The sequence below is a fragment of the Etheostoma spectabile genome, chromosome 9 (assembly GCF_008692095.1).
Source record: "Etheostoma spectabile isolate EspeVRDwgs_2016 chromosome 9, UIUC_Espe_1.0, whole genome shotgun sequence".
Lineage (NCBI taxonomy): Eukaryota > Metazoa > Chordata > Actinopteri > Perciformes > Percidae > Etheostoma > Etheostoma spectabile.
Window position 1 is genome coordinate 35,548,792 of NC_045741.1, and position 21,181 is coordinate 35,569,972.

Genomic DNA, 21,181 nt, shown 5'->3' on the forward strand with positions numbered 1-21,181 from the left:
AGTCTCTCTCCCAAGCACAGCTTTAGCTTGCTAACCAGAACCATAAGTGTTCCCACCAATCTGCGCCAAAGAAGCCCCCATCATCCATCAGAGGGGCTTAATGGTCAGAGAGATGAGAGGCGAGACAGAGGGTGTTTGTGGAGAACGTAGGGTCTGTGGAGGACAGAGTCTGATCCACGCTCCCTAGTGGGATAGCTAGCTTCAGGTGTAGGAAGATGAACGAGGAGCAGAGCAGGACGCCTCATGAATCTTTAGGTTTTCTTTCCATTCCATCATTCCTCAGTAAAAAACAAAGAGCCCAGACTTCAAGGGCATCTTCTCTTTAACACAAGAGTGCATCAACATGAAGTAATGTTTCTGGACAATGGTCGCAGGCAACATCCGTGTCCGCATACCCAAACACAAGTCATTTTGTCTGGACTTGAGGGCACTCGTGTGGCTTCAGGGAAAATAGTCTAAGTTGAGTCCTTTTCATCTTCTTGTTGTAAGATCGGTGTTTAGTCATGAACTTCTGTGCTGAATCAAAACGTATTCCCAGAATGACATCAGCATTCCCATATTACTCACAGAAACATTTACTGGGCCACTGAAGTCAAAGTCACGGAGCTGTGTTCTTGCAGTGAGCAAAGAATGAGGTCTTATAAACCTTCTAGCTCATCACATCCCTCTCCTCCCGGCACACTCGTCATACAATAAAGGTCACATCCATCTGTTATAGTAGACAGGACACAAGGGTATTTTACACATCTGTCCACACTCTCTCTAACCTCTAAACCTTCTGAATATTTATAAAATTTAGTCCATCAATCTGATTGCCTCACCTTAAAATCCCCTCCAACTTTACCTTGAGGAATCAACAGGTCAGCGGTCAAATCTCCCTTTAATTGCAGTGGGACAGGAATGGGCTGAAAAAAGCAGTAGTGCAGGATGGTCAATGAAGATGAATATCGGGGAAGAGATTAAGGTGACAAATGAACGATTCCCCTCATACCTTCAGCCTGAGTTGCTAGCAAGCTAAAGACCAACGAGAGCAGGGCTGGGGGCAGCTGGCAGTGATTAGCTTATGATTCACTTTAGCTGCACATAGAGGCAGCTTGTAAAAATATGAACAGTATAACTGTTTCCTGAGTTTGTGCTGACAGCAGCTCCTAGGGGAATGCTGCTCTCTGGAAGGAACACATGGCCACGCACTGGGCCAGTGCCAACCCCTAACAGCTAGCTTCTCCAGAGCTGGACTAACACAAGGTGCCACACAAACTTCCTCAGTTTTGTAGAGATGGACATGGTGGTTAAGTGCAGTCCATATACAATCAAACACCTAAATATAATAAACCCAGATGAACATGTATATGATCTGTTTCTTCCAAATGTTTCAGTCCTACTGCAATCCGCTCCATGTTAATGTTAATTCTGCAAAATGTGAAATTTGGAGAGTCCCTAATTTTTTCTCAAAAATATATTAATAAGAAGTGGTGTCTGAAGCATTTAGAGCCTTGACATGCCAGAAATACCACACTATAAACGAATCCCATCATGACTAAAAGCATTTTTACTTGAGTGGTAAAAAGTACTGGTAGCAAAATGTACTTAAAAGTCTTAATTAGGTGGCAAAATGGCCTCTCTCCATGTTATATTGCATTGCTGGATTATCAGTAGTGCTGTTAAACGATTAAAATATTTAATCGCGATTAATGTCATAGTTAACTCGCGATTAATTGCAATTAATCGCACATTTAAAAAAAAAATGTATCTATTCTAAATGTCCCTTGATTTCTTTTTGTCCCATTAATTTTTTTCTTTTCGTCATTTTAATGCTCTTATCAACATGATACGATACTTTTAAAACGGTGCCTGAACCGAAAGATATATATTTATATATATATATATATATATAATATATATATATCTTATATATATATATAATATATATATATCTATTATTTATATATATATATATATATATATATATATTATATATATATATATATATATATATAATATAATATATATATATATATATATATAATATATAGTGGCCCATACTTTTGACCGGTAGTGTGTACACACTACCGGTCAAAAGTATGGGTCCACTTACAAATTTCCATTCCACTCGATGTTAGACAGAATACCAGCTGATCTAAGTGGGTGGCTGATCTTTAATGCAATATCTACATTGCCCATTATCAGCAACCATTCATCCAATGTTCCAAAGGCCCATTCTGTTCACTAATCTGATATCATTTAAAAAAAACTAACTGAGAAAACATTGGAGAACCCTTTGCAATATGTAAACACATAATGTAATCTGAAAACTGCTGCGCTGGTTAAAAAAACAATGCAACTGATCTCAACTGGTATTCTGTCTATAATGGAGTGCAATGGAAATTCCGAAGTGACCCCAAACTTTTGACCGGTAGTGTGTGTGTGTTTATATATACATATATATATATATAATATATATATATATATATGTAGTCATTTTTAGAGCATCAAGGCATTTAAGTGGCACCAAAACAAGGCATCCAAATCCGTGTTGCTATTCGGTCCGGTAAATAACGGTCATTAGGGCACCGGTGCACCAAATAATAACTCTTTGGATCTACACGATTCATGTGGATGACATTTTCCCATTCAAAACGGCGATTTTCGCTGAGAAGCGATTAGTTATGTTACTACTGTTTGGCCGCCAGAGGTGGGTAGTAACGAGTTACATTTACTCCGTTACATTTACTTGAGTAAGTTTTTGAAAAAATTGTACTTCTAGGAGTAGTTTCAAATCACTATACTCTTACTTGTACTTGAGTAGATTAGTGAAGAAGAAACTGTACTCTTACTCCGCTACATCAGGCTACAATGAGCTCGTTACTCGTTACTACGCTTCATTGTTTTTACCCCAGCGTACGTCTCATTTTAATGTTTTATTTTGACAGAGAGAGAGTCTTCCGCTGAAGGCTCTACCACGTGACTGTGCTTAACCAATCACACGTCGTTGTTCAGTCATGTGACCATACTCGTTTCAGCAGCGCGACAGGTTAGCTTTACAGTCCTAGCAAAGACGTCTGAAGCAAAACGTCGCCAAGGCAACGCAAACCAGGATTATTTGTATGACTACTTTTACTTTTACTTGAGTCATATTATTCTAAAGTAACAGTACTTTTACTTGAGTACAATTTTTGGCTACTCTACCCACCTCTGTTGGCCGCCCAAACATGTGTGTGCTGCATGCTTGTTGTTTTGTTTCCGGTCTAGCTAGATCCGATGGGGTGTTGTAGTTTTTCTAACGTTACTAGTTGTCACTAATTATTCTTACTGAATATTTAGCTGGTTGAGATGGAGCTTATTTTACTGGGTATTTCAATTTTCAAGAAACATCATATTTTATAAGCTTGCATTTAACTGAATGGAGTAAAAAGTAGTTTCCCTCAGATATTTGGTGGAGTACAAACATAGAGTTGTATAAAATAGAAGTACTCAAGGGAAGTATCTCAAAACTGTACTTACAGTAGGTACAACTTTTAAGTAAATGTTCTGAGTTACCTTTCACCACTGGTTGTTATAATAGAAATCCTAGATTTAGATGGCCGATGCCATATCTTCATGTGTTTTTGGCTCATGTGTTCATGAGATAGGCAAACAAAAGGACAACATACAGGAGCAAAATTGTTGTGACCTCTCTTATAAAGAGTAAAAAAGAGGTGGTATTACGGTTTCAAGATGATCTTAATTGTCATAGTCAAAGTCATAAACATTGTGGGCCTAAGCTATGTCCTACAGCTCTGTAATGTTCAATAAATTTAGCATGGAGGCAGGAACGCGCCGCAGCTTCTCACACTTTCATTTGACATTGTTTACCATCTTCCTTCATTGGCCGCTCTCTGCCAAATGCCTTTCACAAAGCCACTGCCAGCTACTGAGTGGTGGGTGGGACGTCCCTCATGCATGAAGCAGCAGGTCATATAGTAGAATCCAGCCAGGCCAGCAGTGAGCAGTCATCTGAGGGCTCAGCTGCCTCCAGCAACACTGTCATCACATTTAAATGGCGCTTAGTGCAAACCATATGCTTCAACAGCACAGCGGTGCATAGTAACACAACAGCAGTTTCTGTGTTGGCATTCCTGATATGCAGTCCTAAGAGGGTACTAAATAGCTGTTGATTATTTGGGAAGGTGATTGGCCAGCTTTGTCTTTAAATACCTGTTAACTGGCAATCAGTCTGGATTTGGACCACGTTGCTGTTCCATTCCAGTTAATGTCAAGTGTACAGCATTACGTCATTAGATCGATGGTGTTTTTCAGTGAATTGTTAACTTTCACATTTAACGTTTAAGTGGTTAGTACTGCTCCTGGCTAAATATGTCACCATGATCCTGTGAAGGTGTGAACAAGACGCATATTTAATAACTCTTAAAGCATGAAGACTAAAGAGTCTGAAGAGTTATACTAGAGTGTTTCTGAAATTGCCAAACTATTCCTTTATAGTGATTAAATTCAGACTTGTGCCATGTTAACAGAAGCCAACTCATGTTTCAGGCAGATACTGTACATCTATCTCCCCCCCTTCATATTTAGCTGTCCTGTCCATTAAAGGGGGAATAACAATCTTTAAAAAATAAGTCACATTGAAAAAGTAATAATGTGCCCTGGATGTGCATCCCACAAATCTCCATCAACTGCAAGATGCTATCCTATCAATATGGGCCAACATTTCTAAAGAATGCTTTCAGCAACTTGTTGAATCAATGCCACGTAGAATTAAGACAGTTCTGAAGGCGAAAGGGGGTCAAACACAGTATTAGTATGGTGTTCCTAATAATCCTATAGGTGAGTGTATAATATAGTATGTTGAAAAAAGTCAGTCAAAAACAGTGATTAAAAGGTCATAGTAACATCATAGTATAGTATGTAAAAAAAGTTCTGGAAAAGTCAGATTACATTATGCCTAAAAAGTCATAGTATAGTAGGTTTAAAAAAGTGCTAGAAAAGTCATGTTTTATTATGCTGAAAAAAGTCATAGTATAACATGTTGAAAAAAGTAATAAGTAAGTAATTGTATAACATGTCGAAAAAAGTAACAAATTCAGTGGCTTGCATAAGTTTACACATTCATGCTAAAGTTGATTAAGAAAAGAGGAATAAAGAAACATCTTTTTTATTTTGAAGGACCACTTATTTCATGGATCCAGGATACTATGCATCCTGATAAAGTTCTCTTGACCTTTGGAATTAAACTAACCCCATATCATCACATACCCTTCACCATACATAGAGATTGGCATGGTGTTATTTCAGTTAGCTTAATAGATGGTTTGATTTGCATTGAGAGAAAATCTTATTAGTGGATAGTGGGCGGCTGTGGCTCAGTGGTAGAGCGGTTGCCTGCCAATCGGTGGTTCGATCCCCGCCCCTGCAGTCATTGTCGAAGTGTCCTTGGGCAAGACACTGAACCCCGAGTTGCCCCCGGTGCTGTGCATCGGTAGTGTCAATGTGAATGAATGTTTATCTGATGAGCAGGTGGCACCTTGTACGGCAGCCCCAGCCACAGTGTATGAATGTGTGTGAATGGTGAATGTTTCCTGTAGATGTAAAAGCGCTTTGAGTAGTTGTTAAGACTGGAAAAGCGCTATATAAATACAGCACATTTACATTTATTAAAAGTTGCCCATGCCATCTCTATGTATGGTGAAGAGTATGTGATGATGTGGGGCTATTTTAATTCCAAAAGCCAAGTGAACTTTATCAGGATGCATAGTATCCTGGATCCATGAAATAACTGGCTATGGGAATTCTATGGGAATGTAACATAGGGGTGTGTATATTAATGCCCCCTGTATTTTAAGGAAGAACATTTATTTATTTACAATACATTTTTCAGTCACAATTGTTTTTTTATTCCTCTTTTGAATCAACTTTAGCATGGGTGTGTAAACTTATACAAACAACTCTAAGTTATTGTATAACATGTCAAAAAAGTAATAAAAACTCATAGTATAGTATGTCAAAAAAAAGTGATAAAAAAAGTCATGGTATATTATTTTGAAAGAAGTCATAATATACTGTGGTATGTAGAAAAACGTGATAAAAAGTCATAGTATAGCATGTCGATGTTAGTCATAGTATAGTATGTCAAAAAAAGCCATTAAAAAATCATAATGTAGTACGTCAAAAATAATCATAGTATAGCATGTCAAAAAAGTGATAAAAAAGTCATAGTATAGCATTTAGAAAAATAGTCATTGAATAGTATGTGCAGAAAAGTAATAGAAAAGTTATAGTTCAGTATATTGAAAAGTGATAAAAAAACTCATTGTATAGTTTGATGAAAAAAGTTACAAAAAAGTAATAGTATGGGATATCGAAATAAAAGTGATAAATAAGTATAGTAAGTCAAAAAATGTATAACTTAAAATGTTGAAAAAAGTGATAGAAAAGTCGTAGTATATCAAAAAGTCATAGGATAGTCTGTTGAAAAGTTCTAGTACTGTATGTCAAAAAGTTAAACAAGCTGTAGGATTGAAAAAAGTAGCTAGGATGTCGTTGAAAAGCAGTATTATGTAAAAAGTGCAAAAGTAGTGTAGTATAATTGAAAAAAGGTGATCGTATGGCATTTCCCAAAAAAGTTAGAAGAAAAGTCATAGTATAAATTGTTGCAGAAAGTGACAAAAAGTCATATAGCATGTCAAAAAAAGTATAGTATTAGTGTGAAAAAAGTAATAAAAAGTTAGTATAGTTTTCAAAAATGATATAGAAAAAAAGTGACAAAAAAGTAAGTATAAGATATCAAAAAATGATAAATAAGTCATAGTATAGTAGTCGAAAAAGTATAACTTAAAATGGCGAAAAAAGTATAGAAAAGTTGTAGTATAGTATGTCAAAAAGTCATAGTATAGTATTGAAAAATTATCAAAAATAATAGTATAGTATGTCGCGAAAGTGATAAAAATCATAGTGTAGCATGTCAAAAAGTAATAATAAGTCAAGGCATGTTGAAAAAAGTAATAGTATATATGTCAAAAAAGTATAAAAAAAAAAGTAATAGTATGTCTTTCAAAAAATGATAATAAGTCATAGTATAGTATTTGAAAAAGTCATAGTATGAAAATGTTAAAAAAGTGATAGAAAAGTCGTAGTATAGTATGTCAAAAAGTACATAGTATAGTATGTTGAAAAACTGATAAAAAGTAATGTATAGTATGTCGAGAAAAGTGATAAAAAGTCATAGTTTAGTATGTTGAAAAAAGCCATCAAAAGTCATAGCATGTCGAAAAAAGTGATGAAAAAGTCATATTATATTATATCGAAAAAATGTCAAAAAAGTAATAAGTCATTGTATAAAAAGTTGAAAAAAGTAATAAACAAGTCGTATAGCATGTCGAAAAAGGTAATAGCATAGCATGTCGAAAAAGTGATAAAAAGTAATGTTATGGTATGTAAAAAAAAAGTAATGAAAAGGTTATTGTATAGAATGCTGGAAAATGAAAAGTCGTACAGTATGCAAAAAGTCATAGTATAGCATGTCAAAAGTGATAAAAGTCATATGTATGTCAAAAGTGATAAAAAGTATAGTTATGTCAAAAAGTGAAAAAGTCATAGTATAGTATGTCAAAAAAGTCATAGTATAGTTTGTCACAAAAAGTAATTAAGAAGTCATAGTATTGCATATCAAAATAGTCATAGTATAGTCTGTCAAAAAAAGTGATAGTATTTTGAAAGAAATCATAGTATGGTATGTTGAAAAAAGTGATAAAAAGTCATATTATATCATGCCGAAGAAGGTAATAAAAAGTCAATAGTATGGCATGTTGAAAAAAGTCATAGTATAATATGTCAAAAAAGTAATAAAAGTCAAAATATAGTATTTTGAAAAAAAGTGACAGAAAAGTCATAGTACAGCATTTTAAAAATAGTCATAGGACAATGTGTCAAAAAAGTCACAAAAAAGTCATAGTATAGTATTTTTTTAAAAAGTGATAGAAAAGTCAATGTATAGCATGTCAAAAATAGTTATAGTATAGTGTGTTGAAACAAGTGAAAAAGGCTTGTTGTAGTATTTCAAAAAGGTCTAAAAAAGATAAAGTATAGCATGTGAGAAGTGACAAAAAAGTCAATGTCTAGCATGCCAAAATTAGTCATAGTATAGTATGTCGAAAAAAGGGATAAAAACGTTATGGCATTTTATGTCAAAAAAAGTCATTAAAAAGTAATTAAAAAATGATGGTATGTTGAAAAATATTAATTAAAAAGGTTATAGTATAGTATGTGGAAAAAGGTGATAAAAAAACATAGTATATAGCATGTCAACAAAAGTCACAAAAAGTGATAAAAAAAGTCATTGTACAGTATGTAGAAAAGTTATAGTATTCTATGTCAAAAAAGATGCTAAAAGTCATACTGTCATATGACAAAAAAGGTGATAGTATGGCATTTCAAAAAGGTGATAAGAAAAATTCATAGTATTGTATGTAAGAAAAAGTGATAAATATATCATAGTATAGAATGTGGAAAAAGTCATGGTATAATATGTTGGAAAAAGTGATGAAAAAACTCATGGTATAACACGTTGAAATTAGTTATAGTATAGTATGTTGAAAAAAGGCATTAAAATCACAGTATAGTATGTCAAAAATAGTCCTACTATAGCATGTCGATATAAGTGATCAAAAGTCATAGTATAGCAATTCAAAAAATAGTCATAGTATAGTATGTTGAAAAAAGGATCAAAAAGTCATAGTACAGAATGTGGAAATAAGTCATAGTATTGCACGTCGAAAAAGTGCTAGAAATGTCATAATGTAGTATGTCAAAAAAAGTAATAAAAAGTCATAGTATAGTATTTTGAAAAAAGTGCTAGAAATGTCATATTATATTATGTCGAAAAAAGTCATTGCATGACTTGTCGAAAAAAGTAATAAGTCATATAGCATGTCGAAAAAAGTAAAAGTATTATATGTCGATAAAAGTCATAAAAAAGTTATGGTATAGTCTGTCAAAAAGTGATATATATAAGTCATAGTTTAGCATTTCGAAAGAAGTCATAGTATAGTATGTCGAAAAAAGTGATAAATAAGTCATAGTGTAGCATGTCGAAAAAGTGATTAAAAAGTAGTAGTGAAAAAGTAAAAAAAAAAGTTATTGTGTAATATGTCGGAAAAAGTAATAAAAAAAAGTCATTGTACAGTATGTCAAAAAAAAGTCATAGAATGGTATGTCAAAAAAAGTTCTAAAAAGTCATAGTAAAGTTTGTCGTAAAAGTGCTAAAAAGACATGGTATATCATATTGAACAAGGTGATAAAAAAGCCCTAGAAGACAGCTACAGCCATCTGTTGACGCAATAACCATAAGGAAAAAGAGACAACGACTGGCTCCCTCAGGTCTGAAGAATAAGACGAAGTGTTTTGTTTAGAATCAAAGGGTTTTTCCAAAACATGATAGGGCTTTCCTCAGGGGGCAGAAGAGAGATCAAGGGTTTTTTCAGTGTTACACGGACACAGAATGTGTGGTGTCACTTGTTACTCTGTTCATTGTGAACTGCCATTCCCTCATTTTGTTTGATGTTCTCTCGAGAAAATAATTAAACTCTTTCACCGAATATCCAAACTTTAATCAGTTTCAGCCTGTCTTATTTTGTTTCAACAAGGTCTTTCTTCATTCACAAATTCCTCCCTCGCTGAACAGAAACTTCCACAACATATAGTATGTCGAAAAAACGATTAAAAGTCAGATCCCTAGCATTGTCAAAAATAGTCCTAGTATAGCATGTCCAAACAAGTGATAAAAAAGTAATAAATAAGTCAGTGTAGTATGTAGAAAAAGTTCTAGTACGGTATGTCAAAAAGTGACAAAAGTCATAGTGTAGTATAATGAAAAAAAGGTGATCTTATGGCATGTCCAAAAAGTTAGAAGGAAAAGTCATAGTGTTGTATGTCAAAAAAAGTGATAAAAAAGTCATAGTATTGATTGTGGAAAAAGTCATAGTATAATATGTTGAAGAAAGTCATAGTATAGTATGTCAAAAAATGGTGATTAGAGGCAAGGCAAGGCAGCTTTATTTGTATAGCACATTTCAGCAACAAGGCAATTCAAAGTGCTTTACACAAAATCAGTTAAACAGATAAAACACAAGTAAAAACAGTTAAAAATCACAAGCATAAAACACATGAATAGACAGTAAAAACAAAGAGAAACATAAAACACAAGAATAAAATTTACAGTGCAGCATAAGAAATTAAAGAAATGATTAGTCATTTAAAGAAAGGCAGCATCAATAGAAGGTCTTCAGCCTTGATTAAAAGAACTGAGAGTAGCAGCGGATCTACAGGTTTTGGGAGTTTATTCCAGATATGAGGAGCATAGAAACTGGAAAGCTTAGAGATTAGAGAGGCTGACACAAACTAAACTTCTTCACCTGCTTGTATCCTTCCTCTGCATTTATTCTACAATTTTGTAATTAAGGTCATGAAACTTATTGCACCACACTGGACATTTCTGGGACATGGATGCGCACACACTCAACCTTCTCTTTTCTAATCATTCCCTTATCCCTTATTCCCTAAGCCATCTGACCTGCACTGTTATAATAACAATGAAATGCTGTGTCATTAACTTTAGACCAGGATTTTGTTGGTCAAGGGCTTTAGGTTTAGCGCCGCACTGCACCGGGTGCAAGATAGGACCTATAGTATAGTATGTCAATAAAAGAGAGACTGACAGGAACAAAACTTCTCTTCACATATTTGTATTTTTCATTTTTGTAAAATTACACTTCGGTGAATTTGAACACTCAACCTTCCTTTCTTCCAATCATTCTGTTATTCCCTCATGCTATCTGACCTGACAGAAGTGGTTATGATTTTGGCATATTTGTCTCTTTCAAAAAGATTGGACATCAATACTTCCTCAAACATTTAAGATTTGAACACTCAACCTTATCGCTTCTTATCCTTTTCATATCACTCTAAGCTAACTGACCTGACAGAAAAATGTATCATTTGGGCATTTTTGTCTCTTTTACTTAATTGGATCTCAACCTACATAAGATTTGATGACTTAACCTTCTGTCATTTGATCATAATCTCATCACCCTAAACTATCTAACCAGATGCAACCTTGTTGTTTTCGTAAAAAAGTCAAAATATAGTATGTCAAAAAATAATAAAAAAGTCATCGTATTGTTCAATTCAATTACACTTTATTTATAGTATCAATTCACAACAAGAGTTAGCTCGAGAAACTTTACATAGTAGGTCTAGACCACACTCTATAATTAACAAGGACCCAACAGTTCTAGTAGTTCCCTCCATAGCAAGCAACAGTGCGACAGTGGCGAGGAAAAACTCTCTTTAGAAAGAAACCTCGGACAGACCCAGGCTCTTGGTAGGCGGTTTCTGACGGCCGATTGGGGTTGAAATGAAGAGTGGAAATAACAGCACAGTAAAAGATAATGGAACAGTGACTAAAAATAGTAGTTTGTAGTAGTTCAATGGCATAGCAGGGCAAAGCACAGCATTACAAGGCACGCACAGCGTAGCAGAGCATAGCGTAGCAAGATGTAACAGGGCATCGCAGGACTTGTAGCAGGACCATGACAACAGCTGCAACCTTCATTTTGCCGCCTCTCTGATCCAAGGAAACATGCTGGGGGAAAAACAACATAAGGACTCCAGGGAATGACTCCCCAGAGCTAGGTTAGTAACAGGCATTTCTGGGACATGGATATACACAAATGGAAAGATAAAGGAGAGAGGAGCTCAGTGTGTCAAAGGAAGTCCCCCAGCAATCTAAACCTATTACAGCATAACTAAGAGAGACAGGATAAAGAGAGGAGTCTGGTCGGACTGTACTGCTCTGCCTCCCTTTACATGGCTCCCTTCATTCCTATGCATTGTGTATGGTAGCCTTTACAATGTTATTTATTTGTTTTATTACCACACACACATCCATAGCAGAGCTACCCACACCCATGTTTATCCGGATGCTTGATTGTAATAAAGCATCAACAGAGAGAAGTTGTCTCCGTCCGTGTTTTAACAGACACACCTGGGTCAAAGTTGGAAACCAGAATCAGCTTTAAATACAGGCCCAATCTAGTCCTCACTAAGTATAAAATAATTTCACTGGAGTTAGTTATTATTTTTGCGTCATCAATACCAAATTGAATCTAATTGGATGGGAATATACACAGACTTCTCACTAAATCGCACTTGAATTTATATCTTGCTACTCGGTCAAAATCTTATTAACCTGGAGTCCCGGTCTCTGTCACAATAAATAAGCTATATGTTTTAGGCCTATTGGCAGACAGCCATTTAAAATGTAGGTTATGACATATAAAGAGCCTTTTTTCCATGTCCACTGTAGTTTCTCAGCATGCACTCTTCACATCTGTCTGGTCCAGGTAGCTTTGTCATTCACAAGGCTACTTTTACTTTTATACTTTAAGTAAATTTCCAAGCCTCTACTTTGTTACTTTTACTTGCGTAAAGACGTTAAATCAGTACTTCTACTTTTACCAGAGTATTTTTTAACACAATTACCTGTACTTCTACTTGAGTACGGGAAGTGAGTACTTTTGCCATCTCTGACTTTTAGAGACTCTAGGAACCAAAAGTAACTCTGAATTCTGGGAGCGTAGTGCTCCAGTGGGACAATACGGCACTAGGAGCTCTTCAAGATAAGATGATGCTTGACCATTTTGAGCTTTGTAGGTCAGGAGAAGGATTTTAAATTCAAACCTGGATTTTACAGGAAGCCAATGCAGAGAAGCTAATACGGGATAAATATGATTCTTATCTTAGTTCTTGTCAGAACACGCACTGCAGCATTCTGGATCAACTGGAGAGTCTTAAGGGACTTATTTGAGCATCCCGATAATAAAGAATTACAGTAGTCTAGCCTGGAAGTAACAAATGCATGGACTACTTTTTTACCATCATTTTTAGGATGGATGTTCCTAATTTTGGCAATGTTCCGAAGATGAAAAAAGGTTGTTCTTGAGGTTTGTTTTAGATGGGCGTTAAAAGATATATCCTGATCAAAAAGATTTCTGACAGTAGTGCTAGAGGCCAGGGCAATACCATTCAGAGAAGCTATGGCCCTAGATAATGAAGTTTGGAGGTGTTTAGGGCCCAGCACAATAACTTCACTTTTGTCTGATATTAACATCAGAAAATTGTATGTCATGCAGGATTTTAATCATTTATGCTAACTGACTGGTTTTCATCTGGCTTCATTGATAGATATAATTGGGTGCCAGCCCCATAACAATGAAAGTTAATTGAGTGTTTCCTTTTATTATTGGCTTGAGGACGCATATATAAAGAGAATAGAATTGTTCCAAGCACTGAGCCTTGTGGAATGCCATGGCGAACTTTAGAGTACTTGGAGGATTTATCGTTAACATTAACAAATTGAGATTGATCGGATAAATAAGACTTAAACCAACTCAGTGCGAGTCCTTTAATGCCAAGTAAATATTATAGTCTCTGTAACAGAATGGTATGGTCAATGGTGTCAAATGCAGCACTAAGAGCTAGTAAAACAAGTACAGAGACAAGTCCTTTGTCTGCAGCAGTTAGAAAGTCATCATTAATTTTCACCAGTGCCGTCTCTGTGCTATGATGCTTTCCAAATCCTGACTGAAAGTCCTCAAGTAAACTATGGCTAAGTAGAAAATCACATAATTGATTAGCAACTACCTTCTCAAGGATCTTGGAGAGAAAGGGAAGATTAGATATAGGTCTAAAGTTTGCTAAAACCTCAGGGTCAAGGGAGGGTTTTTTCAGGAGAGATTTTATCACAGCTACTTTAAATGACCGTGGTACATAATCTGTTAATAGAGACAAATTGATCGTATCTAGTAATGGAGTGTTAACCACGGGTAAAACTTCTTTTAGCCTCGTTGGAATGGGGTCTAAGAGACAGGTAGATGGCTTCGCTGAAGAGACCTTTGACATTAACTGTTGAAGGTCTATAGGACAAAAGCAGTCTAAGTATATGGCAGGTCTTGTCGTTCTTTCTAGTGCTACTGCGTTTGAAGGGGAACCGTTAGAAATTGAGGGCAAAAGCTAATGAATTTGATCTCTAATTGTTATAATTTTATCATTAAAGAAGCTCATAAAGTTGTCATTCCTCAGAGCTATAGGAATAGATGGCTCAATAGAGCTATGACTATCTGTCAGCCTGGCTATAGGGCTGAAAAGAAAACCTTGGGTTGTTCTTATTTTCTTATTAGTGATGAGTAATAGTCTTATCTGGCATTTCTGAGGGCCTTCCTATACATTTTCAGACTGTCTTGCCAATCTAAACGAGATTCTTCCGGTTTGGCGGAACGCCATTTACTTTCAAGTTTTTGCGAGATTTGTTTTAATTTGCGAGTTTGGGAGTTATACCAAAGTGCTAGTTTCCTTTGCTTCATCATCTTCTTTTTGAGAGGAGCAACAGAGTCTAAAGTTGTCTATAGGCAGGTCGTAGCACCATCTACAAATGTATCAATTTGGGAGGGACTAAAGTTAACGTATAGGTCCTCTGTTATATTAAGGAACGGAATTGAATTAAATGCTGTTGGAATATCGTCCTTAAATTTAGATATAGCACTGTCAGATAAGGATGTAATGTAGAAGCTTTTATTTATTTTAGTATAGTCGGGTAGTAAGAATTCAAAAGGTATTAGAGAATGGTCTGATAATAAAGGATTCTTCAATTTTTATGCCGTATGTCAGCACAAGGTCAAGGGTGTGAGTAAAACAGAAAATTAAATTTTTTGAATTAAGGCATTAAGATTTTTTTCATTCCTCTTTTTAATCAACTTTAGCATGGGTGTGTAAACGTATTCAAGCCACTGTAGTATGTCTAAAAAAGTGAAAAAAAGTCATATTATAGTATGTCAGAAACATTCATAGTATGGTAAGTCAAAAAAAATATTAAGAAGTCATAGTATAGTATGTTGAAAATAGTCATAGTATAACATGTCTAATGTGACCGCTCTACCCCTGAGCAACAGCCACAGTGTAGTGTGCATGCTGTGCATAAGCCTAGGCACATTTTATTAATGCATTGTTAAAATAACAATAAAAGGCTGTGTTATTGACTTTAGACCAGGTTTTTGTTGGTCAAGGGCATCAGGTTTGGTTTCAGGTGCAAGATAGGGCCTATAGCATAGTATGTCAAGAAAGAGATAAGAGAGACTGACAGAAACAAAACTTCTCTTCATCTATTTGTATTGTTCATTTTTGTAATTTAGGTCTTGAAAATAATTACATCACAGTGCATTTGAACACTCAATTTTCTGTCCTCCAATCATTCTCTTATCCCCTAAGCTATCTAGCTTGACGGCAAAAGAAAGTATGATTTTTGAAAATACATCTCTTTCACTTAGTACATTGGCCCTCAAAACTTACCTAAAACATAAGATTCAAACTCTCAACCTTTGTCTTTCAGTTATAATCTCATTACCTTAAGCTTTCTGACCTGACACAACCTTTATGTTCAACCTTTGTTTTGTAAAAAAGTCAAAATATAGTGTGTCAAAAAGTAATAGAAAAAGCAATAGTATATGTCAAAAACGCAATAATAAAAGTCATAGTGTAGTATGTCAATAAAAGTGATAAAAAAGTCACAGTGTAGTGTGTCAAAATAATCATAGTATAGTATGTCTAAAAAGGGAATAATAAAAGTCAAGCTATAAAGTTTCATATATAGGCATTTTAACATGGGGGTCAATGGAAAATTGATTCACTTTTGCACCCAGATTCAAGTGGCCTCTCAATGAACTGCAGTTTTTGGGACTTCACTGCTCAGCAAGGGAGGTTGCCCCTTGATTTAGACCTATGATAGATAAAATTAAAGTAAACTTGAATTAAAAGTAGCATGTCTGCAAGAGTCTTTAAATTTCTGCTGTTTTACAAACTTTGATTCTGAGATGGAAATTCCTCGATGTGTATACTTTACACAAAGACAAGTTTTTTAGGGTGGACGAGTTTTAGTGTGACACTAAATGGTGGATAGCGTAGTAATATTTCACCATTTGCTTTAATCGCCAGATTGTAGTTTTCCCAGTGTAGTGTGACTCTTGGATGCCCAAACTAAAGTAAACTTGGCAGTATGCTTCATTGAAATAGTGAATTTGAGATGATATCTCATTTTGATTTGTGAATTGAAACTCCTGCACAAAATGACAAATGTATACAATGGCATGGCAAACCTTTATTTAAATGATCAATTTCCAAAAATAATTTTGAGAATACACAAATAATTGTGGCCTTGACCAACTTCCACTTTGCTCGTTTGAGATCCATGATGTCTCTCTCTCATGGGTGGGCCAAAGCAGAGAAAGGGGAGGTAATTTTGCCCTTTATGACCTCATAAGGGGCAAGATTCCAGATCGGCCCCTCTGAGCTTCCATTTTCTCAAAGGCAGAGCAGGATACCCAGGGCTCAGTTTACACCTATTGCCATTTCTAGCCACTGGGAGGGCCATAGGCAGGCCGAGGGAATGCATATTAATATTTAAAAAATAAAAATAAAAAAATGTTCATGCCATGGGACTTTTAATAATTCTCAAAAGTCAGAAATGTAAACACTACTGTGCTTTTTCTCTTAAAGCCTGTGATCACTGCAATGTGTGTGTGTGTGTGTGTGTGCACTTGAATGCAGATCAGACCATGTGTTTAGCAGGCCGACATCCAGTTCCTGCTTTGATTAGGATTTCCCAATCGATGAAGCATTTTATCACCAAATGTATTGAGACCGTCTAGAAAGGATTGAAGAGCAGATCGAAAGATTAAAATGTATATTTCACCCGTTCTTTCTGTGTCTCCTCCAGGGTGTCGGGTCCCCTCATGTCTCCAGGCCTGAAGGGAACGGGGACGCCACCTCCTTCTCTGGAGAAACAGCATGTCCACCCTCACCACAAGCCCTACTCTCACTATCACCACCATCAGTCTGCCAACGACGGTAAGACTGACCTAAAGACATCTGTCTGAATGTGAATTTTTTTTCAGAAAATCTGTTTTGGCTTGAATTTAAAAATGTTCATTGGCGTTTCAATTTAATATCCTGACATTTTTCCCGTTGCAGGCGATTCAGGAACATGTAGCATGAGCAGTACTCTTGCATAATTTCCTATAAGGGAATCGGCTGTATCAAATCACTTAAACATACATAAGAACACCCCTGTGTCCTTTTTTGAACACTTGCTATACCAGCAGACACACATGAAAGCCACACAAACACACAAAGAGAGGAAGTTGGCTTTTAGAGCAGCAATACTTCCTGTGGCTCTGTCAGAGCATTTTTAGGACAGAGCGAGATTAGAGTCGCAGAGACAGAGTGGGGAAAACCACATGCCGGAAGCCTTTTCCCTAAGCTGATTTAACCAACAAAATGCTGGCTCATGTGTTCAGCTGTCTCTCAGCGCCCTAACGTGGCAGCCTAAGCTGTCACTCCAGAGCCTTTTTTTCCTAATGCCTTAAACACTGTTTTCCCTGTAAAGATCTACACATGGACGTCTCTCTAACCACACTGTGGTCAGGCCGTTACGTAAAAGCGCTCCAGACAAGGCCGCTTTTCCATTATCATGACTCCTGCGGTCCATTCTGAGTACAAACTGAGACGAAGGGGATAAATGCCACATACTATGGGGCTGGCGCAGTTAGCACAAGCACAAATATAGGATTGTCATAATTCGAGATCTAAGTTTCATCCAGATGGAGCAGGCGCTTACCGACCTTGGAAACAATCACCCGTAGACACCGGCGGCAGTCGATTAAGTCTGGCTTCTATTTTTCTCCTCAACATCCTCCATCATTTCCTAGAATACCAAGGCAGCTTTCAGAGCTGCTTCCACTTCGGAGATTCTTACAGGATGGAGCAGACGGTCAGCGGTGTCCACGTCCCAGGAGATTCTCACGCCTACACTTCCCATCAGCACAATGGCTTCCACATGTCAACCAGCAACACTGGCACTGCAGGTGAGGACATTTTTACCAAGACTGAGCATAAAAGAGCTCTAGAATGACTTCATTAAAAATTTGAAACAAACCGCTATGTATCATTTCTGTTCCAGGCTTTAACCTGGCCCAGGAGATTCAAGGCGGCGCAGGGTGCCAGTTCTCCTCCAGCCCAGAGGAGAGCATTTTCTTCCAAGTGGGCAACTTTGACCGCAGCCTGAGCCACATGTCCTCCGTCTACACGGAGACATAGAGCAACACTGGAGCAGGGTACACTTCACATCTACTCTGCAGTCCTTCCACACCCATCTGCTTACACTTGGAACACCTCTTTGCTTTTTTTCATACAAGCTATGGGTCAAATAGGTCATATAATTTAGATCTTATTCTGAACTACTTAGCTGCCAGATGCATGTGAAACCAGCAAAATGAAACACATGTATACTGCAATGTGATTAACTACTCACATGACACCATCTGAATGGTCAAGATGCAAATTTTACTAATAGTCAAAGTAGGTTAAAAAAACTTTAAGGCTTCTGAGCTATTTCAACAAAGATGTCGTCACCAGTTGCATACGTCTTCCAGTTTTGACTAGTTCAACCAAAAAGCAATTTTCTTGTCTTTTGTGAATCGTTTTCACAAGTAAAATGATCCAGTAATTTATACGAAAATTGACAAAGATCTGGTTCTTGCTCTTCTGGTTTTTCATTACTTCAAATAAAGAAATGACACAAGTGAATTAAATTACACAGACGTCTTCTTTATTATTAGTAAAGCTGAAGACTTACAATTTTTTGATTATTATTTCTTAGACTCAGAATCACATTTATTGGCCAACAGCACAACATGTCCACACACAGGTTTTTCAACATTGCTATATAAACTTTAAACGCTACAAAACTCATGAATGGAAATGAAATGTCCTCTCCCTTTTCTCTCTAATCTACAACTTCCAATCGTTTAGACTGAAGTGTAGAAAATAATATATCATTTTGCTGTGTTGTTTTAGCAGTGGAAAAAAATGTTTGCATTTCTGTATTTTGTTTTTAAGTGGTTTTTTTGTTGCTTTTTGGATTTATGCCTTGAGGAGGGTTTGAACTCATAATTCTGCAATAATGCAGAGAAACCAACCTACTTTATTATAATTATTATTATTATTATTATTATATGTATAAAATGTACAGTTTGTTTACAGCAATCATTTGAATGTTTGTCATTTCTCAATTTAAGAAATAAATAATTGAATGATCACACAATGTCTCTTTTTCGACATGTATTGTCACTTTATATAAAATACAAAAAAATAGAGAGAACTCAGATTGTTCACATTAGTTATACATGTCTGTAAAATATTCAATGTTCAAGTCTGATGCCTGATGGTGAAAGCCAGGGGAAAATTCAGACAGTTAGCATGAGGATGTTCTTCCCTCTAGTGGAGACTAGTGAGTACTGCAACAGGAACAGAATACAAAACTTTGTGTGTAACACCTCACCGCTGCGTCTCTTATTTCTGCTTTTTCTTGTTGAGGTAGCTCTGATAATAGAAGTTACTGAAGAGGACGGCGAGGATAAGGACATAACCAACCACCGCCGCATTCATGGCGTCGGGGAAGTCGCAGTCTGTGATCAGGTTGTAGCCTGAGTGCAGGACGAACAGCAGAAACTGCAGCTGGAGAGGAAGTCAGGGAAAAGTTCAGTTTAGCTTACTTCCCAAACATTTTGTGTATTCTCAAACAGAGCAGGAGGCCACTCACCAGCTGCAGAGACGTGAGGTATCGCTTCCACCACAGATACTTCTGCATGTGAGGGCCGAGGGCAGCCAGGCCGTAGTAAGAATACATCACAATGTGAACAAAGGTGTTGACCAGCCCGATGAAGAACGCTGCAGGATAGGAACAGAGGATGTAAAATAAAAATCACTCACAAAATAGGCTATTTTCATACATTTAATTCAGTGTCCCCTTCAATATTTACAACATGTGACTTTGCCCTCCCCCCACAATAAAAATGATAAATTAGCAGAGGACTTTTCGACAAACTGCTAGAACTCTACTCCGGTAAAGTAGTTGGTGTTGGAAGAAGCATGAAACAACTACGCATGGTTGTTGAAGCAGGACACCCCATGACATTTCCACCCTTATTTGATGTAGAAAAGGCACAAGCATGAAAAGTCACCAAAATGCAGGAAATGAAGTGTTTGACGCTCAAAATCTTTTTGGGGAGACCCCCTACTAAAAAGGTTGAAACGATTACTGTGTAAAACAGTTTCAAAAACTGTAGAGGAAGGATAGTTAAAGAACAGAGTGAGTGAATTTGGAAACAACTGGTACAAGTTTCAACATGTGAGGCTGCAGACACACAGAAAGGCACAGTAAGATACTAAGGTTGCCAAGACTTTGTGTTAGTCTTAGAGTTTAGCTTTAGCATTTAAGTCACATTCAACAGCATAATCAGGCCCCTGTTATTTGCATTTATGAACATAGATGCAATGCACGTTTGTCACAGAAGTAAAGGCTGGACTACAAAAAAGGTGTTTGGAGCAGTTTGAGTGTTTTCTGTTGGACATGGTAAGTGCCTTTGGGGTGGACTTTGGGCTTTTTCACTTTAAAAACCTATACCATGCACAAAAAAAAGATATATAACAGTAAAAGAAAGGGAAAAATACAAAAAAGCGTACAATGAGCACTTTATGTTTTTAGAACTGTCTCATGATATATTGTCTCTAGAAGTGTATTACTCAACTTTTTTTGTTAAAGAAGGAAAAGAAAATCATAATACTCCTAGAATCACAATAAATGAAAATCGCAATACAAATCAGCGCCCATGTAGTAATTGTGACTAAAGCATATCGCCCAAGCCTGAATGGCTATGTAGGAAAATGTCACCCAAGGCAACAGTGTAGCTCATTTACATGTTTGTAATAGTTTTGGACAACAGTACAATACAACAGGCTTTGGCTTCACAGACAATACTTGATAGTGGATTAATTGTTGTCTTTTCATAGGATATGTTGACAATATGAAACATAGAATATCACCAGACTTCTCCTTTAAGCGGCAATTTCCACCAACAAGGTCATGATGATACTTATTTGATTTTTTATACATCATTTTCATACTATAGCAAATGACTAAAAAAAGTTGACTTACACTGTCCACCAGCCACATATTTGATTCCCGCCCACCAGTTGAACATCAGGGGGCCGTGGTGGTAAATATGAAGGAACGTCAGCTGAC

General features: G+C 36.4%; 2 protein-coding genes across 7 annotated transcripts in view; one reads left to right on the plus strand and one right to left on the minus strand.

Annotated features, from left to right (window-relative positions):
- glis1b (GLIS family zinc finger 1b) overlaps positions 1-18,967 on the plus strand; it is an 81,108-nt gene extending 62,141 nt beyond the window's left edge. For both annotated transcript variants that reach the window (XM_032524798.1, XM_032524799.1), the window contains exons 9-11: positions 16,817-16,947; positions 17,808-17,963; positions 18,059-18,967. In XM_032524798.1, coding sequence (XP_032380689.1) covers positions 16,817-16,947; positions 17,808-17,963; positions 18,059-18,195 — 424 coding nt within the window. In that variant the 3' untranslated portion in view covers positions 18,196-18,967. The remainder of the gene's footprint in view (positions 1-16,816; positions 16,948-17,807; positions 17,964-18,058) is intronic.
- Positions 18,968-19,007: 40 nt separating this feature from the next.
- The window catches only part of LOC116694922 (elongation of very long chain fatty acids protein 4), a 22,483-nt gene continuing 20,309 nt past the window's right edge, over positions 19,008-21,181 (minus strand). For all 5 annotated transcript variants that reach the window (XM_032524838.1, XM_032524840.1, XM_032524842.1 and 2 more), the window contains exons 6-8: positions 21,095-21,181; positions 19,700-19,827; positions 19,008-19,614 (exon numbers count right to left, since the gene is read on the minus strand). The exon at positions 21,095-21,181 is cut by the window's right edge and continues 28 nt beyond it. In XM_032524838.1, coding sequence (XP_032380729.1) covers positions 19,450-19,614; positions 19,700-19,827; positions 21,095-21,181 — 380 coding nt within the window. In that variant the 3' untranslated portion in view covers positions 19,008-19,449. The remainder of the gene's footprint in view (positions 19,615-19,699; positions 19,828-21,094) is intronic.